We start from the raw sequence: 17,251 nt of genomic DNA, 5'->3' as shown, positions 1-17,251 counted from the left end.
ATTGCAACCACAGTTCTACTAATTTAATCAGTGCGAGTGGGGTGATGTGAATCAGAAGTCGCCTTTGTGAGTCAAGAAGAAAAACTCAAAAGATTAACGCCAAAAATAGCCAGCTGAAAAGACCCGCTGTTCACATTCCTCTTTCCTTGTTTAATTTTAGTTTTTACAATGAATATGTATATATTAATAGGCGCAATCATATCGTGCACGCTATTTCTTCTTTATGCAGCTTTCTTTTCTATTTTCTGTTTTTGCTTCACTTCCCACTTATCTGTCCCCTTCCCTCCACCAAATCTGCCAGCCCTTCATCATGAGGGAACTCCTGTTCACCAGGTGCTGTGCATCTTCCTGGATTTTTCCTATCCTGGTCCTATATGATTGTGTAAGGCACAGAAGTGTGTGTGTGTGTGTGTGTGTGTGTGTGTGTTTATATATGAGCACAGAAAGGATGTACACACATGATATACATATAGATGTTTTCACTGTTGTCATCATACACATACATTTATGGTAATTTTTCTTGGAGATGATATAAAACTTGACAACCATTCAAAAACATTGGAAAATAAGTTACCAGCACCATGTGCCATCACCAAGTACAATTTCTAATTCCTGTGAAGAGTTTAGTCTCCTATTAACCACCACGCACCTGCAGCTGTTGGAATTTGGAAGTAACTTTGATACGTCACCACAGTCTTGCCCTGTGACTCCATTCAACTTTTGTGGGTTACACTTATAATATCCTTCAGAGCAAAACAACCCATCACATGGGACCTTTACCTATCATGCCTTGTTGTTCTCCTCAATCTGCAACAATCCTCCGTTGATACTTTTGAAGACTACAGGTTGCTTATTTTGTACGTTTTCCCTCTATTTGGTTCACTGGTATTTCTCGATGACCAGTTATGTATATTGCGGCAAGAATATCCCAGAAGTGATGCTGCATTAACCTCATTGCGTCCTGTCACATTACATGTGTCCCATTTCAGGGAATATTACTGTCGACAACCTGATCTAAGTTGCATCAGCCTTCAAGTGTGTTAATGGCTTACCTTGAGATTGCGTGAACGTTCTTCCCTCGTTTATTTTCACTCATTTTTAACGTCTTGCTGTTCTTTGAATTATTGTTATGATTGTTGCCAAGTGCTGATTTTCTAATGCCATCATCTCTTCGACATTTGTTAGTTGGCACTCTGCTAAAAGGAAAGCTTTCTTATTCATCTTAGTTAATTATAATCCATTACAGCCATTATTTATTCTGAGGTTCAGATTGTCCCGGAATTAGTCTTGGCGAGCCCATTCAGGCAGGCTCTTGTGTCCTTTTAGCATGCCCCCTCGTGTTTGGAGCACCTGGCTACTTTCTAGCTCGGCAAGGTGGTCCAGATCCATCTTATACTTCCCTTATCCCAGCCCTGGGTCTAACCATTTCTTGACAAAGTTCTGGTTTCTTTAAGTGGGGATGGAATTTAGAAACCAAGTTGGAGGGGCGCCTGGGTGGCGCAGTCGGTTGAGCGTCCGACTTCAGCCAGGTCACGATCTCGCGGTCCGTGAGTTCGAGCCCCGCGTCGGGCTCTGGGCTGATGGCTCAGAGCCTGGAGCCTGTTTCCGATGCTGTGTCTCCCTCTCTCTCTGCCCCTCCCCCGTTCATGCTCTGTCTCTCTCTGTCCCAAAAATAAATAAACGTTGAAAAAAAAATTTTTTAAAAAATAAAAAAAAAAAATAAAAAAAAAGAAACCAAGTTGGAGCACCTGGGTGGCTCTGTTGGTTAAGCATTTGACTTCAGCTCAGGTCATGATGGGCTCATCAGTTTGAGCCCCCATCAGGCTCTGTGCTGAAGGCTCAGAGCCTGGGGTCTGCTTCAGATTCTGTGTCTCCCTCTCTCTCTCTGTCCCTCATCCGCTCATCCACCACCCCTCCCCACTCTCTGTCAAAAATAAATAAACATTAAAAAAAAAAAAAAAAGATCTGAGGGCACAGAATGTTCTCCGCTATCAGATATCTCTGCTTGCAGTCCTCCTCAATGACCAAAGCTCGGCAATATATGTATGTAAACATATGTGTATGCACACATGTACTCAAATACACATATGTCCACGTGCCAGTACATAGGCATGTACGATATATACAAATACGCTCATTTGCATCTGTATTAATGTTACACCTCCATATTTTTCTGCACACGTACATATATATGCATATTGTATGCAACATAGTATTATACATTTTTATATATTGTGAAATAGCATATGTATAAAACCATTAGGTTACACTAGTAACTGTCACAATGAGAAAACTGGCCCTTATTATCTTCAGTAAATTTACTTACTGGAGGTAACCAGCCTCCTGTTTCTGACCTCCATACTAATATTCTAATGCCACTTACATGACCTCCCCTCCTCTTCTCCTGCAGGCGTGTGCCCCACATCCTGCGTGGGCTCTGGTGGGCTGGGCAGGACGATGCAAACACCTTCCCAACTGAGTCCAAACATCAGCACCTCTCACTACCAGGTGCCACCACCTTACACTGAATGGTGGCTTCTTCATGCCACCTGCACGGTGACATTCCACTGTAGATTGTCCAGCCCCTTTCCACGCAGACGGCATCATCACCTCCTAGCACAACACCCCCACGGCAGCCCAGGCAATGCCCTCATCATCCTGTTGGAGCTTTGCAGCCACACCAAGCCATAGCTCCCTCCCACAGAAGCCCAGCTTATTTGCCCCGGGTTCTACCATTAATTCCAGGCATTGCAAGTGCCTTCCTTCACCCCACTTGGGTTTGGATGCCCTGTGACGAGCCACCAACACCCACCAGGCTCCTTCTGACTCCCCACATCAGTCAGTTCCAACAGTGTTTTGGAATTTTCAAATTGCAGTGTTTCTGCTGCTCTCATTAAAGTTATTCCTAAGGATTTTATTTTTTAATTTTATGAAGTGGCATTGTTTTCTTCGTATCATTTTTGTCACAATATATAGAAATACTATGGATGTTTTTATATTGGTCTCATATCCTTCGTCCTTTCTGAACTCATTTGTTATTAGTCTCATAGTTTTTGAGTGGATTCTTTAGTATTTTCTTTTTTTAATGTTTTTAAGTTTATTTTGAGAGAGACAGAGTGAGTGGGTGAAGGTAAGGGGGGAGAGAGAGAGAGGGAGAGAGGGAGGGGGAGACAGAGAGAGAGAGAGAGAGAGAGAGAGAGAGATTGATTCAGAGATTCATTCCAAGCAGGCTCTGTGCTGCCAGCACAGAGCCTGATGCGGGGCTTGAACCCACGAAAACATGAGACCATGGCCTGAGCCAAAACCAAGAGTCAGACAGTTACGTCGTGAGTGAACCCCCCAGGTGCCCCTAGGATTTTCTTTTAAAAGGTATCATCTGCCAAATAGAGATGATTGTACTTCCTCCCTTCCAAGATACTTTTATGTTTTTTTTTTTTCTTGCCTAATTACCCTGGCTACAACTTTCAGTAGAATGTGGTAATAGTTTTTAGTATAAATCTTTGTTTTATTCCTGATCCTAGGGAAAACCGTTAGTCTTTCAACATCACTACAATGCTAGTTAGGAGTTTTGTGTGATTGTCCTTTGTCAGTGTGAGGAAGTTCCCTTAAATGCCTTGTTTATTAAGCATTTCTATCACAATAGAGTATTGCATTTTGTCAAACGCTTTTTCTGATTTTTCTGAGATGATTTTTTTTTTGGAAAAAATGTATCTGTTTATTACAGTAATTGATTTTCTTCCGTTAAAAAACAACTTTGCATACCTGTGACTAATCACATTTGGTCTTTGAGTATAATAATTTCTATATATTGCTGAATTTGAATTGCTAGTATTTTGTTAAGGATTTTTACTCCCATATTTATAAGATAGACTGATCTATAGAATTCTTTTCTTGAGTTACCTCTGTCTGGTTTTGGTAAGAGGGTAATACAAGCCTCCTAAAATTAGTGAGTGTTTCCTTTCTTTTACATTTTAGAAGAGATTGGGAAGGTGCTGTCAGTTCTGTACATATTTGGTAGAATTCACTAGTAAACCCATTGGGGCCTTTTTTTCTTTCTTTCTTTTTTTTTTTTTTTTTTACATTTATTTATTTTTGAGAAACAGAGACAGAGTATGAGCAGGGGAGGGGGGACAGAGAGAGACAGGGAGACACAGAATCTGAAGCAGGCTCCAGGCTCTGAGCTGTCAGCACAGAGCACAACATGAGGCTCAAACCCATGAACCGTGAGATCATGACCTGAGCCAAAATTGGACGCTCAACCGACTGAGCCACCCAGGTGCCCCTGGGCCTTTCTTTTTATGGAAGTTTTTTTTTGTTGTTGTTTTGTTTTTAAGATTGCTAATTTAATCTTTTTTTATTCATTATATGTCTATCCAGCTTTTCTTTATCATCTTGAGTCAGTTTTGGTAGTTTGTGTACTGCTAGGGATTTATTCATTTTATCTAGTTTATTTAATATGTTGGGTTACAGTTTTTCATCCCATTTTTTCTAAAATCTGCTTCATTGCTGTGAAGCCAGTAGTGATGTTTCCTCTTTTGTTTCTGGTTTTAGTAATTTGAATCTCTTTTTTTTCTTTATCTGACTAGAATTTTGTTGATTTTGTTGATCTTTTCAAAATACCAACTTTTGACTTCATTGATTTTTTCTAATGCTTTTCTATTTTTATTTTATTAATTTCCACTTTAATTTTTATTTTTTTTTACTTCTGCTTGCTTTAGGTTTATTTTACTCATATTTTTCCATTGTCCTAAGGTGCAAATTTATTGCCTTGAGAACTTACCCCTTTTTAGACATAGATGCTTACAGCGATTAATTTTTTTCCAAGAGCTGCCTTATACTACTGCATAAGTTTTAGTGTGGATTTTTGTAATTTTTTTTAATTTATTAATTTTAAAGTGTTTTCTAATTCCCTTTCTATGATCTTCTGAGTACATGTTTAATTTCTGCATGGTTGTCAAACTTTAGACTGTATGTTACTGGTTTCTAATTTTATTCCATTGTGGACACAGTAAAAACAGTAGACCATAGGCACTGGGTTTCTGAAACATGGGGTGACAGGGGATCAGAAGGAATGATGTTGGCCTGTCCCTCCTGGGCAGATACCTAGGCGGAGACTGGAGCTGTAGGAGAGGAGTCCTGCGATCCTGCGTGCACTTGCTAAGAGGAGAGCTTCTGTCATGCTGTGCTGGCTGAGACTTGGAGGGAAAAACAACTTGTAGCTCAAATTCCACAGACTGTTGCTCTTCTAACTGAGGTTTCATAGGTTTGTTTTTTAGTAAACATTTCTCCCATTACTGTTTGCTCTTAGTACAACTTCCAGAGACTTTAACTTTTTAAATGTTTTTTAGTAGTGATGGTTGTTTTTGTGGGAGATCCACAAAGCTCCTCACTCAGCCATTCCTGAAGTATTTCCCTTGTGTACTGTTCCTGTTAATTTTTGAATGGATGTATCATCTGCAAAAAGTATTAATAATCTTTACATGCAAAGTCTGTTTATTGGCTTAGAATAATTTGTATTGGGTATTATTTGTAGTGAATTATGGATATCACTGAATTTGTCCTTTTTAGCTCCAAGTATCAAGGACTTTTTTTTCCATCATTTCTGTATGCTCACCCTGACTCCAGCCCATCCCTCCCCTTCCAAGAATAATTTATTAATTAACCAAGGTCACATTTTCTGATGCATTCTGATCAAACATTCTGATACATACGTGGTTAGGGGGAATTTGTATGTTAAATTTTATGTCTTGCTGATATTGGTAACATATCATGTATGCTACATGGTCCAGCTTTCCATGGAGTGAGTTCTATTGATAACCGAAGGATACTCTTTTTAAAAACACTTTACAGGGGCGCCTGGGTGGCTCAGTCGGTTAAGCGGCCAACTTCGGCTCAGGTCATGATCTCACGGTCCGTGAGTTCGAGCCCCGTGTCAGGCTCTGTGCTGACAGCTCAGAGCCTGGAGCCTGTTTCGGATTCTGTGTCTCCCTCTCTCTGACCCTCCCCCATTCATGCTCTGTCTCTCTCTGTCTCAAAAATAAATAAACATTAAAAAAAAATAAATTAAAAAAATTATAAAAACACTTTACAGATTTTTTTTTCCTAAATCTGTATGATGCATTTTTAGTCTTGCTATTAACATCAATAGTAAGTGTATATTAAGTGTATGCTATGCACTGGATAGATACGAACTATTTTACCACTGTGTAATCATCATACCAACTCTGAATTGGATGCCATTCTATTTCAGCATCATACAGGCAGTCCTGGAGACATAAACAGGTTTAGCAATTCACATAGCTAATAAGTGACAGATTTCATCCCTATTGTTTTTTTTTGTTTGTTTTTGTGTTTGTTTTTGTTTTTGTTTTTTGCTGTAAAACTCAAGATTTTTAGCTACTAAATTAAATTAGTTTCCTTAGATAATACTTTCTGTCTAAATAGAATTCCAGAGTTTTCTAAACATCTGTTTCCTCATCTGATTCTACATTCACTACATAGACTACCCATTTCAACTGTTGTTTATCCATTTTTGTGGTTGCAAATGTCACTTCAGAGGCAGAGCCCAGTTCAGGTAGTTAGAAGTGACATAATTGAGACTAGGTCCTCAATCTTATGATTACTAGCTCTAGGTTATTTTTTAATGTTTATTTATTTATTTTTGAGAGAAAGAGAGAGAGAGAGAGAGAGAGAGTGCTAGTGGGGAGGGGCAGAGAGAGAGGGAGGGAGAGAATCCCAAGCAGGCTCCACACTGTCAGCGCAGAACCTGTCTTGGGACCAACCTCACGAACCATGAAATCTTGACCTGAGCCCAAATCAAGAGTCAGATGCTTAACCAACTGAGCCACCCAAGCACACTTCTGGGTTATTTTTTATAAGTATAGGCTTAACCAAAGCATACTGAACATTATTTAACTCTTTCTCAGTATTAATATCACAAATGATCAGAATTTTCTCAAAGGTAGAGACTATAATGCATAACATATAATTCCTGATTCCTAACATTAAATATGTTCTTTATAATGGTTGTCCAATACATTTTTGGCTTAATGAACTCAGTATAATGTGATTACTAGTTTCTAAATTAGATTCTGTATTTATATCAACAGATGTTATTGTGGTACATGCGGCTTAATGGGTCTCTATGCTTCTTGATACCTATGCTCTTTGTAAAGTAGATTTTTCTGCCCCTTTCCCTCAGTACTGTCAGACCATGAGCTATATACTTCATTCAGTTGGCCTGGCTGTATTAACTCCACTATTTTGAAAATCTGGTTTTAATGTGCTGAAGTCTGGGAACTACAGTATGTAGGCTGTGGGGAAGGCTTGAGAAATCCTTGAACTAGTGTGCAAGAGTTCAAGTGTAGGCTTTTTTTGTCTTCAGATCTCCACAGGCCTGGAGACACACCACACACACACAGACACACACACACACACACACACACACACACACACACACTTCAATTTATTTAAAACTGAACAAGAGTCATTTTGTTTAGCTATTTTAGCATTAAAACTGTTGTTTCCTATTTGTATTTATTCATTTTATTAGCAAGTGTTGAGTGTTGAGAACTGGCCAGAACTAAATATCTTTCCACAATAATTAGACTATCTTTAGAAATTATCAGTAGCCGCCAAGAGGCAGTAGGAAGAGAGGGCTAGTGTTCACTGTCACAACATGCTACTGCTTAGAAAATTATGTCTCAAGCCAAATACTCTTACACACAAACTTGTATATCAGCAAGGAGGATTTTCCTTTCATGTGCCTGACAAGATGTTATGCTTAAGTTCACTTTAGACAAACTGAACAGTATTTTAGAGAGAGCTTGGTTAATGTTCTATTTAGTTTCAGGCAACAAGAAACTGAGTCATTAGATTGAACCCATGCTCTAGTGGAATCAACTTTTGGGGACCATTCCAAATGACAAAGGACTCCCTGGGTTCTTACACTTTGTTCATATAATCTACCTATCTTCAGTTATTACTTATTTATAGCATTTATTAATGTAATAAGCAAATCTTCTGGGGTTATAGATAAAGATAACTGAAACATTGATTGGCCACAATGAAATTCTTGCTGTAGAATAAAACTAACACAGACATAGACACACACACACACACACACACACACACACACACACGTACACGCACACACACACACCTATACGTTACTCCTCTCTGTTCTGATTCAAGTTTGGAAGACATTGAGACAAAAAAACATGAAGTATGTAAATGAAAACTACAGCACAATTTTTACTGTAAATATAGTTGATCAAAGTACAAAACAAAATTGGATCACTGTACTTCCTTCATTCCATTAAATTTACCCTCTCAGCCACAGGAAATGCAAAGGCAAACCCAAACTGTAAATAATAGTAACACTATAGTAGCAAAGCAGACAAGTGACCTGCCTTCATGAAGCATACATTCTAGTAAGAAAGAGAAACATTAACAAAATATATAAGTGGGTTATGTAGAATGTTAGAAGGTGAGAAATGCTATGTGGAAACGTACATGAAGAAAAATGGAGAGGGATATATGGGGGATGACAGTTTGATCAGTGACGATTTTGCTAAGGTGACATTAGCAAAGAACTGAAGAAGGTGAAAAGATGAACCCTATAGATGGGGAAGGAGTGCTTCAGGTACATGTGGATAGGTCCTGAAGTTCAGGCCCACCTGGTGTGTTTGAGGAACAGTACAGGCACTAATGGGACCAGAATGAAGCAAGAGAGGAGGAAACCCATAGAAATGAAGTCACCCAGTGATGGAGGAGGCATGGAGATAGCTGCTCTCGGTGAAATCAGGTATTAATGGAAGAATTTGAATAGAGCAGTGACACGAATAAACTTAAAATTGAAAAGGATCATATGGATTCTGTAATGAAAATGGCCTGCAGTGAGGCATGAGAAATTGTGCAAATTAGTTAGGGTGCTATTTCCATCTAGTCCAGACTAGACCTGTTGTGACATTTCTGGAAATGGTGATAGGTGTTTTTTGTCTCATTGTATTTTGTGGGTATAAACATCAGAAGATTTGTTAGTGATTAGGTGTGGGAGAGAAGAATGACTACTAAGATATAGCCCGAGCAACAGGCAAGAGCAAATTTTCATTAGCCAGAATGAAAAGAGGAACAATTCCATATTGGGCATATTAAATGTGAAATGTCTTTTGACATCTAATTAAAGCTATTGAGTCGGCAGTTGGGTATGGATTTAGGGAAGAAGTCTGGATTAGAAGTATACATTTGGGGTCTTGAGCATTTAAGTACTACTTAGAACTTGGAGGTTGGATAGGTTATTAAGGGAGTCAACGCGGAAGACATCCAAAGACTGATTTGGAAATGCTGAGGCGGTGACGAGTACCAGGAATGGGGACCCAGAGGAGCCCATGTCCTGAAGCTGACTTTGGGGGAAAAAAGCATATCAAGGACAAGGGAGAGATCAGTTCTGTCTAACGCTGCTCAGAAGTCCGGTTAAAAACAAGCCAACAAAACAAAGAACAGAAACAAAGACTGTGAACCAATCAGTGGTTTTACTATTGTGGAATTTACTGGAGGTGTTGAAAAGAGTAGTTTCAGTGCAGAGGTTGCTGGAGGGTTGGAAACATGATGGAGATGGTCTCAAGAGTGAATGAGAAGACAACAATTGATCGCTTCTCGGCCTTTTGGCTAAGATCAAGTGGAGAAGACAACAATTGAGAAAAAGTAGAACGCAAAACTCTGTCCCCAAATTTTTCCCTAAATAGGGGTCCAGATGGCACATTATCACTAGTAGGAAGAAAGACAAGAGTGGATGGGTATGGCAAGGTATGTCTAAGAAATCTGGGAAATTGTAGATGGTTCCTTCAATGTACCCAGTGAGACAGTGATCAGGGCCACCAGCTGAGACTAAAGATGCGGTAGGATGGCTGGAGACCTGAGGAGAACGTCTCAGGCATGTAGGAAAGTGAGTAAAGTAGGGAAATATACTTTAATAGCTGGACAGAATTGCAGGTCTTAAGGCGTACTCAGGTATCACAGAAGCATTCTACGCTAGCTGCACATCCGACTTTCAGATACGTCATGTTTGCGTAATATTTTCCTATTACTTACATTTTTCTAGAAAATAAAATCAACTGGCTTTTTTTTTACACAAATGAACTTCTTTCAAAAAGGAGATTTTACATGAGGATCACAAATGACAAAACAAGACTTCTTGACATTAAAAGGTCTTCATTGTTCATCGAAATAGATTCCTAAACGTTAACATTTTGTTAAAGGGCCAGCAGTTTAAAGCCAGGAGGGCACACATACACATTTTTGGAAACGCCGCTGCCCTGCATTGAAAACCTCAGTTCTCGCTCTCAGTTTAATAACATAAATCAGAACTCGTTTGCCTAAGTGAGAAAAGAAAAGATCATCTAAATCCGTTGATTTTTATCTATCTTAGAATCCCTCAGGGCAGGTGGTTTGTCTTAATGTCCTGTGAAATGTGCAGAATCATTCTGTGCACATAAAGTGCACTCTACCAGATGGTACTTGATGGCTGTATTCCTCTTTAACATGAACGAATATTAGTTTAGAGAAGATTTGTTTTCTTTTTCAAAATTCCTCTTTTTCCAATGCCTAAGCACAGCGCTTATTGAGACAAATACTTTTGTGCCCCTGTTGGTGCTTCTGAAAAATGGGGGAACTGAATTACATGCAGTGAGCTGTCTGGGTGAGCAGTTAGAAACAGCAGTGGCCTTGGTCTTTAAAGATATTCTTTGTCCTGCAAGCACAAATTAAAGGAAAATTAGCTTTGTCGTAGTTCACCATGTTGTCAAACATCTATCAGAAAACCAGTGACTGAATTCCATGATGTGCTAGCTATCCAAAGTGAGCATCGCTCAATCACGTAACCAAGGATATTTAACCTCGGGTTGTTTACCTGAGGCCACACAAAACATGAGCTGGTTTTCCATTTGCTCACCATTCCTCAAATTCATGAGGCACGTCCCCATGTCACTGCCTTTTCCGTGGCCGTGCCCTCTGCCAGAATTCCCTTCCCCACATGACTTGCTGTCTCCCCTTTCACAAGCGTCTGCCAACTTTTCACATTTTCCTGATGACCCGTACATGATGGCAAGCCTGCCTCCTCCCCTCCCTGTATGTCCTTCCCAAAATATGTTATATTACAGCTGCACTTACACAGATCTGAAAGCTGTATATTTTCATTAATTATTCTGCTTGGTCTCTGGCGCCCCCATTACAGTACAAGTTGCACGAAGGAAGAATCCTTGTCTGTGTGGCTCCCGGAATTTTGTCTCATTGGAGCCTCAGTGCTATTCACACAGCACAGACGGTTAATGAATATTTGGTGCATCAATGAGTGAATACTGTATGCGTTATTCCTGTTAGCTTCCTTTTATAGTCAGGTGTCCTGTCTGAGCGTAGGTGGCTCCAGGGCTGTGAATGAGGGGGGTGGTTCCGGAACCTTCCCAGTTCATTCTGGGATAACCCCCCAGGGAGATGACCACTCCCCCCCAGACCTTGTGTGAGAGGCTCACATTGGACTCGGCTCATCAAAAATAAAGGCATAGAAAATGTATGTGTACAAAGGATGAGAAATTCCCTTCTGTTCTCTCTGTCTAGTGTCTTAAGTGACACTAACCTCTCCCTTAAAAAAAATTAAGTTTATTTATTTATTTTGAGAGAAAGAGAGAGCAGGAAAGGGGAAGAGAGGGAGAGAGAGGGAGGGAGAGAATCCCAAGCAGGCTCCACACTGTCAGTGCAGAGCCAGGTGTGGGGCTCGATCCCATGAACCATGAGATCATGACCTGAGCCAAAATCAAGAGTCAGAGGTTTACCCAACTGAGCCACCCAGGCGCCCCATGCCCTCTCTGTTTTTCAGATGAAATGGTAACTATTAATTTCCATGTTAAAAAAAAAAAAAACAACAGATGTATCTTCCAATGAAGTAAGTTACAGGGAACTCTAATTGGAGTGGTAACAAAGCCCTTGGTCTTTCTCGTTCACCTACATGGTTACTGTGAGGTTTAAATGAGATGATGCATGCAAAGATCGTTCCCAGCACAAAGTAAGAAGTCAATCAATGTTAACTTAAGGATTCACTGTTCAAAACCATATTTGAGGGGCGCCTGGGTGGCGCAGTCGGTTAAGCGTCCGACTTCAGCCAGGTCACGATCTCGTGGTCCGTGAGTTCGAGCCCCGCGTCGGGCTCTGGGCTGATGGCTCAGAGCCTGGAGCCTGTTTCCGATTCTGTGTCTCCCTCTCTCTCTGCCCCTCCCCTGTTCATGCTCTGTCTCTCTCTGTCCCGAAAATAAATAAACGTTGAAAAAAAAAATTAAAAAAAAAAAACATATTTGAATTTCTGCCCATCATTCAGAGACAGCTGGCTAGACTCACATATAGAAAAAAAAAAAAAAGGACTATTGTCACGGCCGGCGCGACAAACACCGAGGTCAGGGTCCTGAGGGTAGGGGAATGCAAGAAAAAAAGAAGAGAAAGTTTGGGAACAGGAGGGTCCCCTGGGCTGATGGCCCAAGTGACGGCTTTATTGTTGCTATACACAATCTTTTATAACCAGACTCTTATGGGTTAGGTCATTCTAAGAATAAACAGGTTTCACATAATCGCTGCCAACCAAAACATTTAGTTCTGTGTTTCTTGTGCATTTTCTAGACGGGTCACAAGACCTTGTTGATAAGATGGCTAGCAAAACACAATTCCCATGTTTGTTTCTATCTGACTCGGGGTAGAAAAAGGGAGGTAGCATTACTGCCAACACCTGCAGACCACAGTCTTCAGGAATTAACTTTCTCAGCCTTGACAAGGCTTTCATATGCCCTTGAAAGTGGGGGAATGGGAGGCGGAACCACCGGGTTGGCTTGAGTCAACGGGGAACATTGCTCGACCCGGTCTCAGCCTGGCACCGGGGCCCGGGCCCCACAGACTATGTATAAAATGTTTTCAGAAAGGTATTTTAGGTCATAAATATGCATATGGTCAAATCTTATTACAACAAGGATCATTGCTTTTTCTGACTTTTCCATGTTTACCTTTTATGTCCTATTTCTTCCTTTAAAGCATGTCTTTCCCTAAATACTGACAGAAGGAGATACAGAGTATTTACACAAGTGCTGACACTTGTAGTGGTTAGATTTCAGAGCTCTCCTCCAGATAACACCCTTCCCCCTTGCTTCCTTGACTGAGAAATTATAAATCCTCCCTAATTACTACACCACTGGCCACGGGTCCTAAAACAACCACAGAGGATTGGCTAAAAGAATAAAAGAAACAAAACAATCGGATAAGGATTTCCTTCCAAATCCGGGGTCTTCAAGCTTTCTAGTGTGGGCACAACCTCATATAGGAATGAGGTAGTTGGGGGCACCTGGGTGGCTCAGCCGGTTAAGCTACCGACTCTTGGTTTCAGCTCAGGTCATGAATGGTCTCATGGTTTGTGGATCAAGTCCTGCATCCATGGAGCCTGCGTGGGATTCTCTCTCTCCCTCTCTGTGCCCCTCCCCTGCTCGTGCTCTCTCCCTCTCTCAAAATAAATAAAGAAACTTAAAAAAAAAAATTAAGTAGAAAAAAAGAATGAAGTAGGTGAGGTGCCTGGGTAGTTCAGTCGGTTGGGCATCCGACTCTTTATCTCAGCTCAGGTCTTGATCTGAGTTCAGGCCTTGTGTTGCGCTCCATGCAAGGCATGGAACTTACTTAAAAATAAACCAACCAACAAACAAATCTTTTAAAAAAGTATGACAGGGGCGCCTGGGTGGCGCAGTCGGTTAAGCGTCCGACTTCAGCCAGGTCACGATCTCGCGGTCCGTGAGTTTGAGCCCCGCGTCAGGCTCTGGGCTGATGGCTCGGAGCCTGGAGCCTGTTTCCGATTCTGTGTCTCCCCCTCTCTCTGCCCCTCCCCCGTTCATGCTCTGTCTCTCTCTGTCCCAAAAAATAAATAAAAAACGTTGAAAAAAAAATTTAAAAAAAAAAAAAAAATAAATAAATAAAAAAGTATGACATAGGCAAAGTATTGGCTCTCACATTTCTGAAAGTCTGAGGTATTTAAAGGGCCAAACAAAACTGGAAGAAATATTTCAAGGTACCTCGGGAATAGAAAGTAATTAATGTGGATGAAAAAATGGGAAGTTCTTTAGGAATTTTTCTTTGTTATTATTTTAGTAACATAACAATATAATGACTTACATAAATAAAATGATGCGACATTCACCATGCTCTCATCCCACAGCAATAACGTTAAGTGTTAGAGTAGACCCGATACATTAGAAGAAAGGCTACCATTAACCTGAACTTAACTGTATCCACACAAATCTATCTTGTTTCTGAATCCATTACTTCTGGCTCATTGAAAATACAAACAATAAATTGTCTCTCAGAAAACAACAACCACATGCCAATGAACAAATAAAAAGAAATTGATTATATCTATAGCTAAATGACAGGTAAAAATGACTGATTGAGGGGTGCCTGGGTGGCTCAGTCGGTTGAGAGTCCGACTTTGACTCAGGTCATGATCTCCCAGTTCACGGGTTCGAGCCCTATGTAGGGCTCTATACTGACAGCTCAGAGCCTGGGACCTGCTTGTGTGTCTCCCTCTCTCTGTGCCCCTCCCCTAATTGCACTCTGTCTCTCTCTGTTTCTCAAAATGAATGAACATTAAATGTTTTTTTTTAAATGACTGATTGAAAGAGAAAAACAACAGAAAAAGTTCAGTGTGCACTTTTTAGTGATAAAATGCAGTCTCTTAATGATGTAGGCAGCCCAGGTCCGAGGACGCTGAGTGGGTCTCACAGGACCAGCCAGCCAGGAGGGTCGCTGATGTGCATAGGACAGAAGTGAAACATGAGCCAGCAGGAGGTGAGGGCACACTTTATTGAAGGTCCAGAGAGACCAGGTACGGATAGAATGTCGGGGAGACTCGGAAAGGAAAGGAGAGAGAGTCTCCTCTTTGTTCAGAATCTGGGGTTTTTACTGAGGATCGTGGTCTGATATACACTTCCCCTAACCAGTCAGACCAAGAAAAAACGTCCAGGTGTCGTCCATAGCTGACTTATTCCCTGAAGCCAAGCGTCTCGGCGTTGAGGTGTCTAACATGGGGGTTCTGAAATTTCCCTAGCATGGCCTCAATCGGCCGTTCTTGTCCAGTCACTCCTTAGATGTTTCTGTTATACTGGAAGACTCCAAAGAAATCATTAACTCCTTGTGCCTTGCAAGGATACAGTACAAGACGTGAATAAGGTGAGGGTCAGTCTTAGAAAGGAAGCTGGAAAATGAGTAAAAAGCAGATTTTTATGGACTCCTTTGGTCTCCCTGTCTCACCAATATAGCATAATTCTGTGTTTCTTCAAAAGTTGACTGTGTCATTATTTGTAGTTCTGTTTTATCTTTTTTGGCTAATACTCGCCTGGCAAAGAACAAGAAATGATGAAAATATCAAGCATCTGCGATCAATTCCATTGAGCCTGTTTAAAAACAGTATTTTTTTTCTTGCTCTCTACTCTCAGATTTCTGTTATAATTAATTTTAGATTTTAAATTAAAAGTTTAGATTTAGACATATATGGAATGTTTCAAAGATATTACCCTAGGTAATTTATTATTTCATTGTATTTTACTATTTTATTCCATTGTGTTTTATTGTGTATCTGTAATAATGTAATAGTGTTACTTAAAAGAAATAAAACGTATGTCTGAAAGAAGTGATCACTTTGCTTAATTAAAATTTGACTGCAGGGAGGGTACAAGGGAAACATCAGGGCCACCAGGAAGATGGTCATTACTGAGATCCACGAAGAAGATAGCAGTGGGGAAGGGGATCAGGTACAGATTTACACTGCAGACAGTTTGGGGATGGACCCAGTGGGATTTGCTGATGGGGTGCACTGGAGAGTAGGAATGAGCAATTAAAGTCAAGATATGAGGCCTGAGCAAAAAGGGGGGTGGGGGTTGCAGTCGCCACGATCACTGAGATAACTAAGACTGAGAACAGTAGGCTGTTGTTTTCTTGAGGGCAGAGGAGGGAGAGAGAGAGCAGGAAATGGGGGGGTTTGGACATTTTAAATTGGGGATGATTGTCACTCATCCAAGTGGGTGTTCAGGTGGGCAGGGGATATGCCTGAAATGCTGAGGAAAGGCTGGGGTTAGGGATATATACTCAAAGTCCAAAGCTATAGGTTTTGTCTTCTCTGAATTGAGTGAAGGTGGGGAAAAAGAAAAAAAAAAAAAGAGTAATATTTTTTGGAAACTTTCAACGCACCAGATGTTAGTCTGTGTGCCCAGACATAAATCATTTCAGTTAAACCTCCCAATAGTGATTAACTTTTGTATTGTTCTAGTTCTCATTTACAAATGAAGAAATTGAAAAATAATCACATATCTAGTCAGTGGAGCCAGTTTTGAATTCGGGCTTTTGGCTTCAGGCTCGAGATTCTTAACCACAAAGCTCCCTGACTCGATATATTCTCAGCAGAAAAAGGAATTTCTCTGCACTGCAAACATTTATGCAGAGTGTAGCGATACACTGGGGTAAAATTAAATACACAAACCTTAGGAAAGTCATTATATTTCCACGTCAGGTAAGATTACGTATGTGTGAAGAAAATACTATTCTTACTCTTACTACTTTCACATGAGATAAAATGACAGAATGCTGAGGTCAGATATGAAATTCTGTATTTTACCTCCTGCCATCAGCTCATTTTTTATTCTTTAAGAGTCTCATGGATATCCTGTAATGTTGGTTTCAAGCTTCTATATTGTACTGTACTGACTAGGAGGGTATCAATCACTTGATAATTTAGTCGTGTTTTCTCTCTGAAGGCAACTGATCGAGAGGGAGACCCAATAACATATGCCATTGAGAATGGAGATCCCCAGCGAGTTTTTAATCTTTCAGAAACGTAAGTTAAAAATGATTTCAAAATTTATTTAAAAAAAAGCATTAAACAATGTATTGGTACCAAGGGAACAGACTTCTAATCAGAGACTTTCAGCTGTTTGTAGTTTTATTTTACTTTTTGCTCCTCATGAATGTTAATGAGGTCTGGGGGCGGGGGATAATTCTGAATTCAGAAATATTACCCAGGAGACTATTTATTTTAAACATTTTTACTAGGTAAAATCCACTGAGGTGGAAACATTTTATTTGTAGGCTGGGATTAATTAGATCCCTTTAAAGTTGTCAGTTACTCATAATAACAAGGGCATTTCTACAAAGAGTAACGTGGCGCTAAATTGTTCATTCAGAG

The 17,251-nt window shown here is 40.3% G+C and overlaps 1 protein-coding gene across 1 annotated transcript in view; it reads left to right on the top strand.

The window, feature by feature from the left end:
* PCDH15 (protocadherin related 15) overlaps nt 1–17,251 on the top strand; it is a 786,947-nt gene that overhangs the window by 505,973 nt on the left and 263,723 nt on the right. Inside the window, 1 exon segment of the mRNA XM_032595259.1 lies at nt 16,824–16,903. Coding sequence (XP_032451150.1) covers nt 16,824–16,903 — 80 coding nt within the window.

This window comes from Lynx canadensis, chromosome D2 (genome assembly GCF_007474595.2).
Source record: "Lynx canadensis isolate LIC74 chromosome D2, mLynCan4.pri.v2, whole genome shotgun sequence".
NCBI lineage: Eukaryota > Metazoa > Chordata > Mammalia > Carnivora > Felidae > Lynx > Lynx canadensis.
The sequence above is the reverse complement of the archived record's forward strand: the minus strand, read 5'-3'. Positions and strand labels throughout refer to the sequence as shown.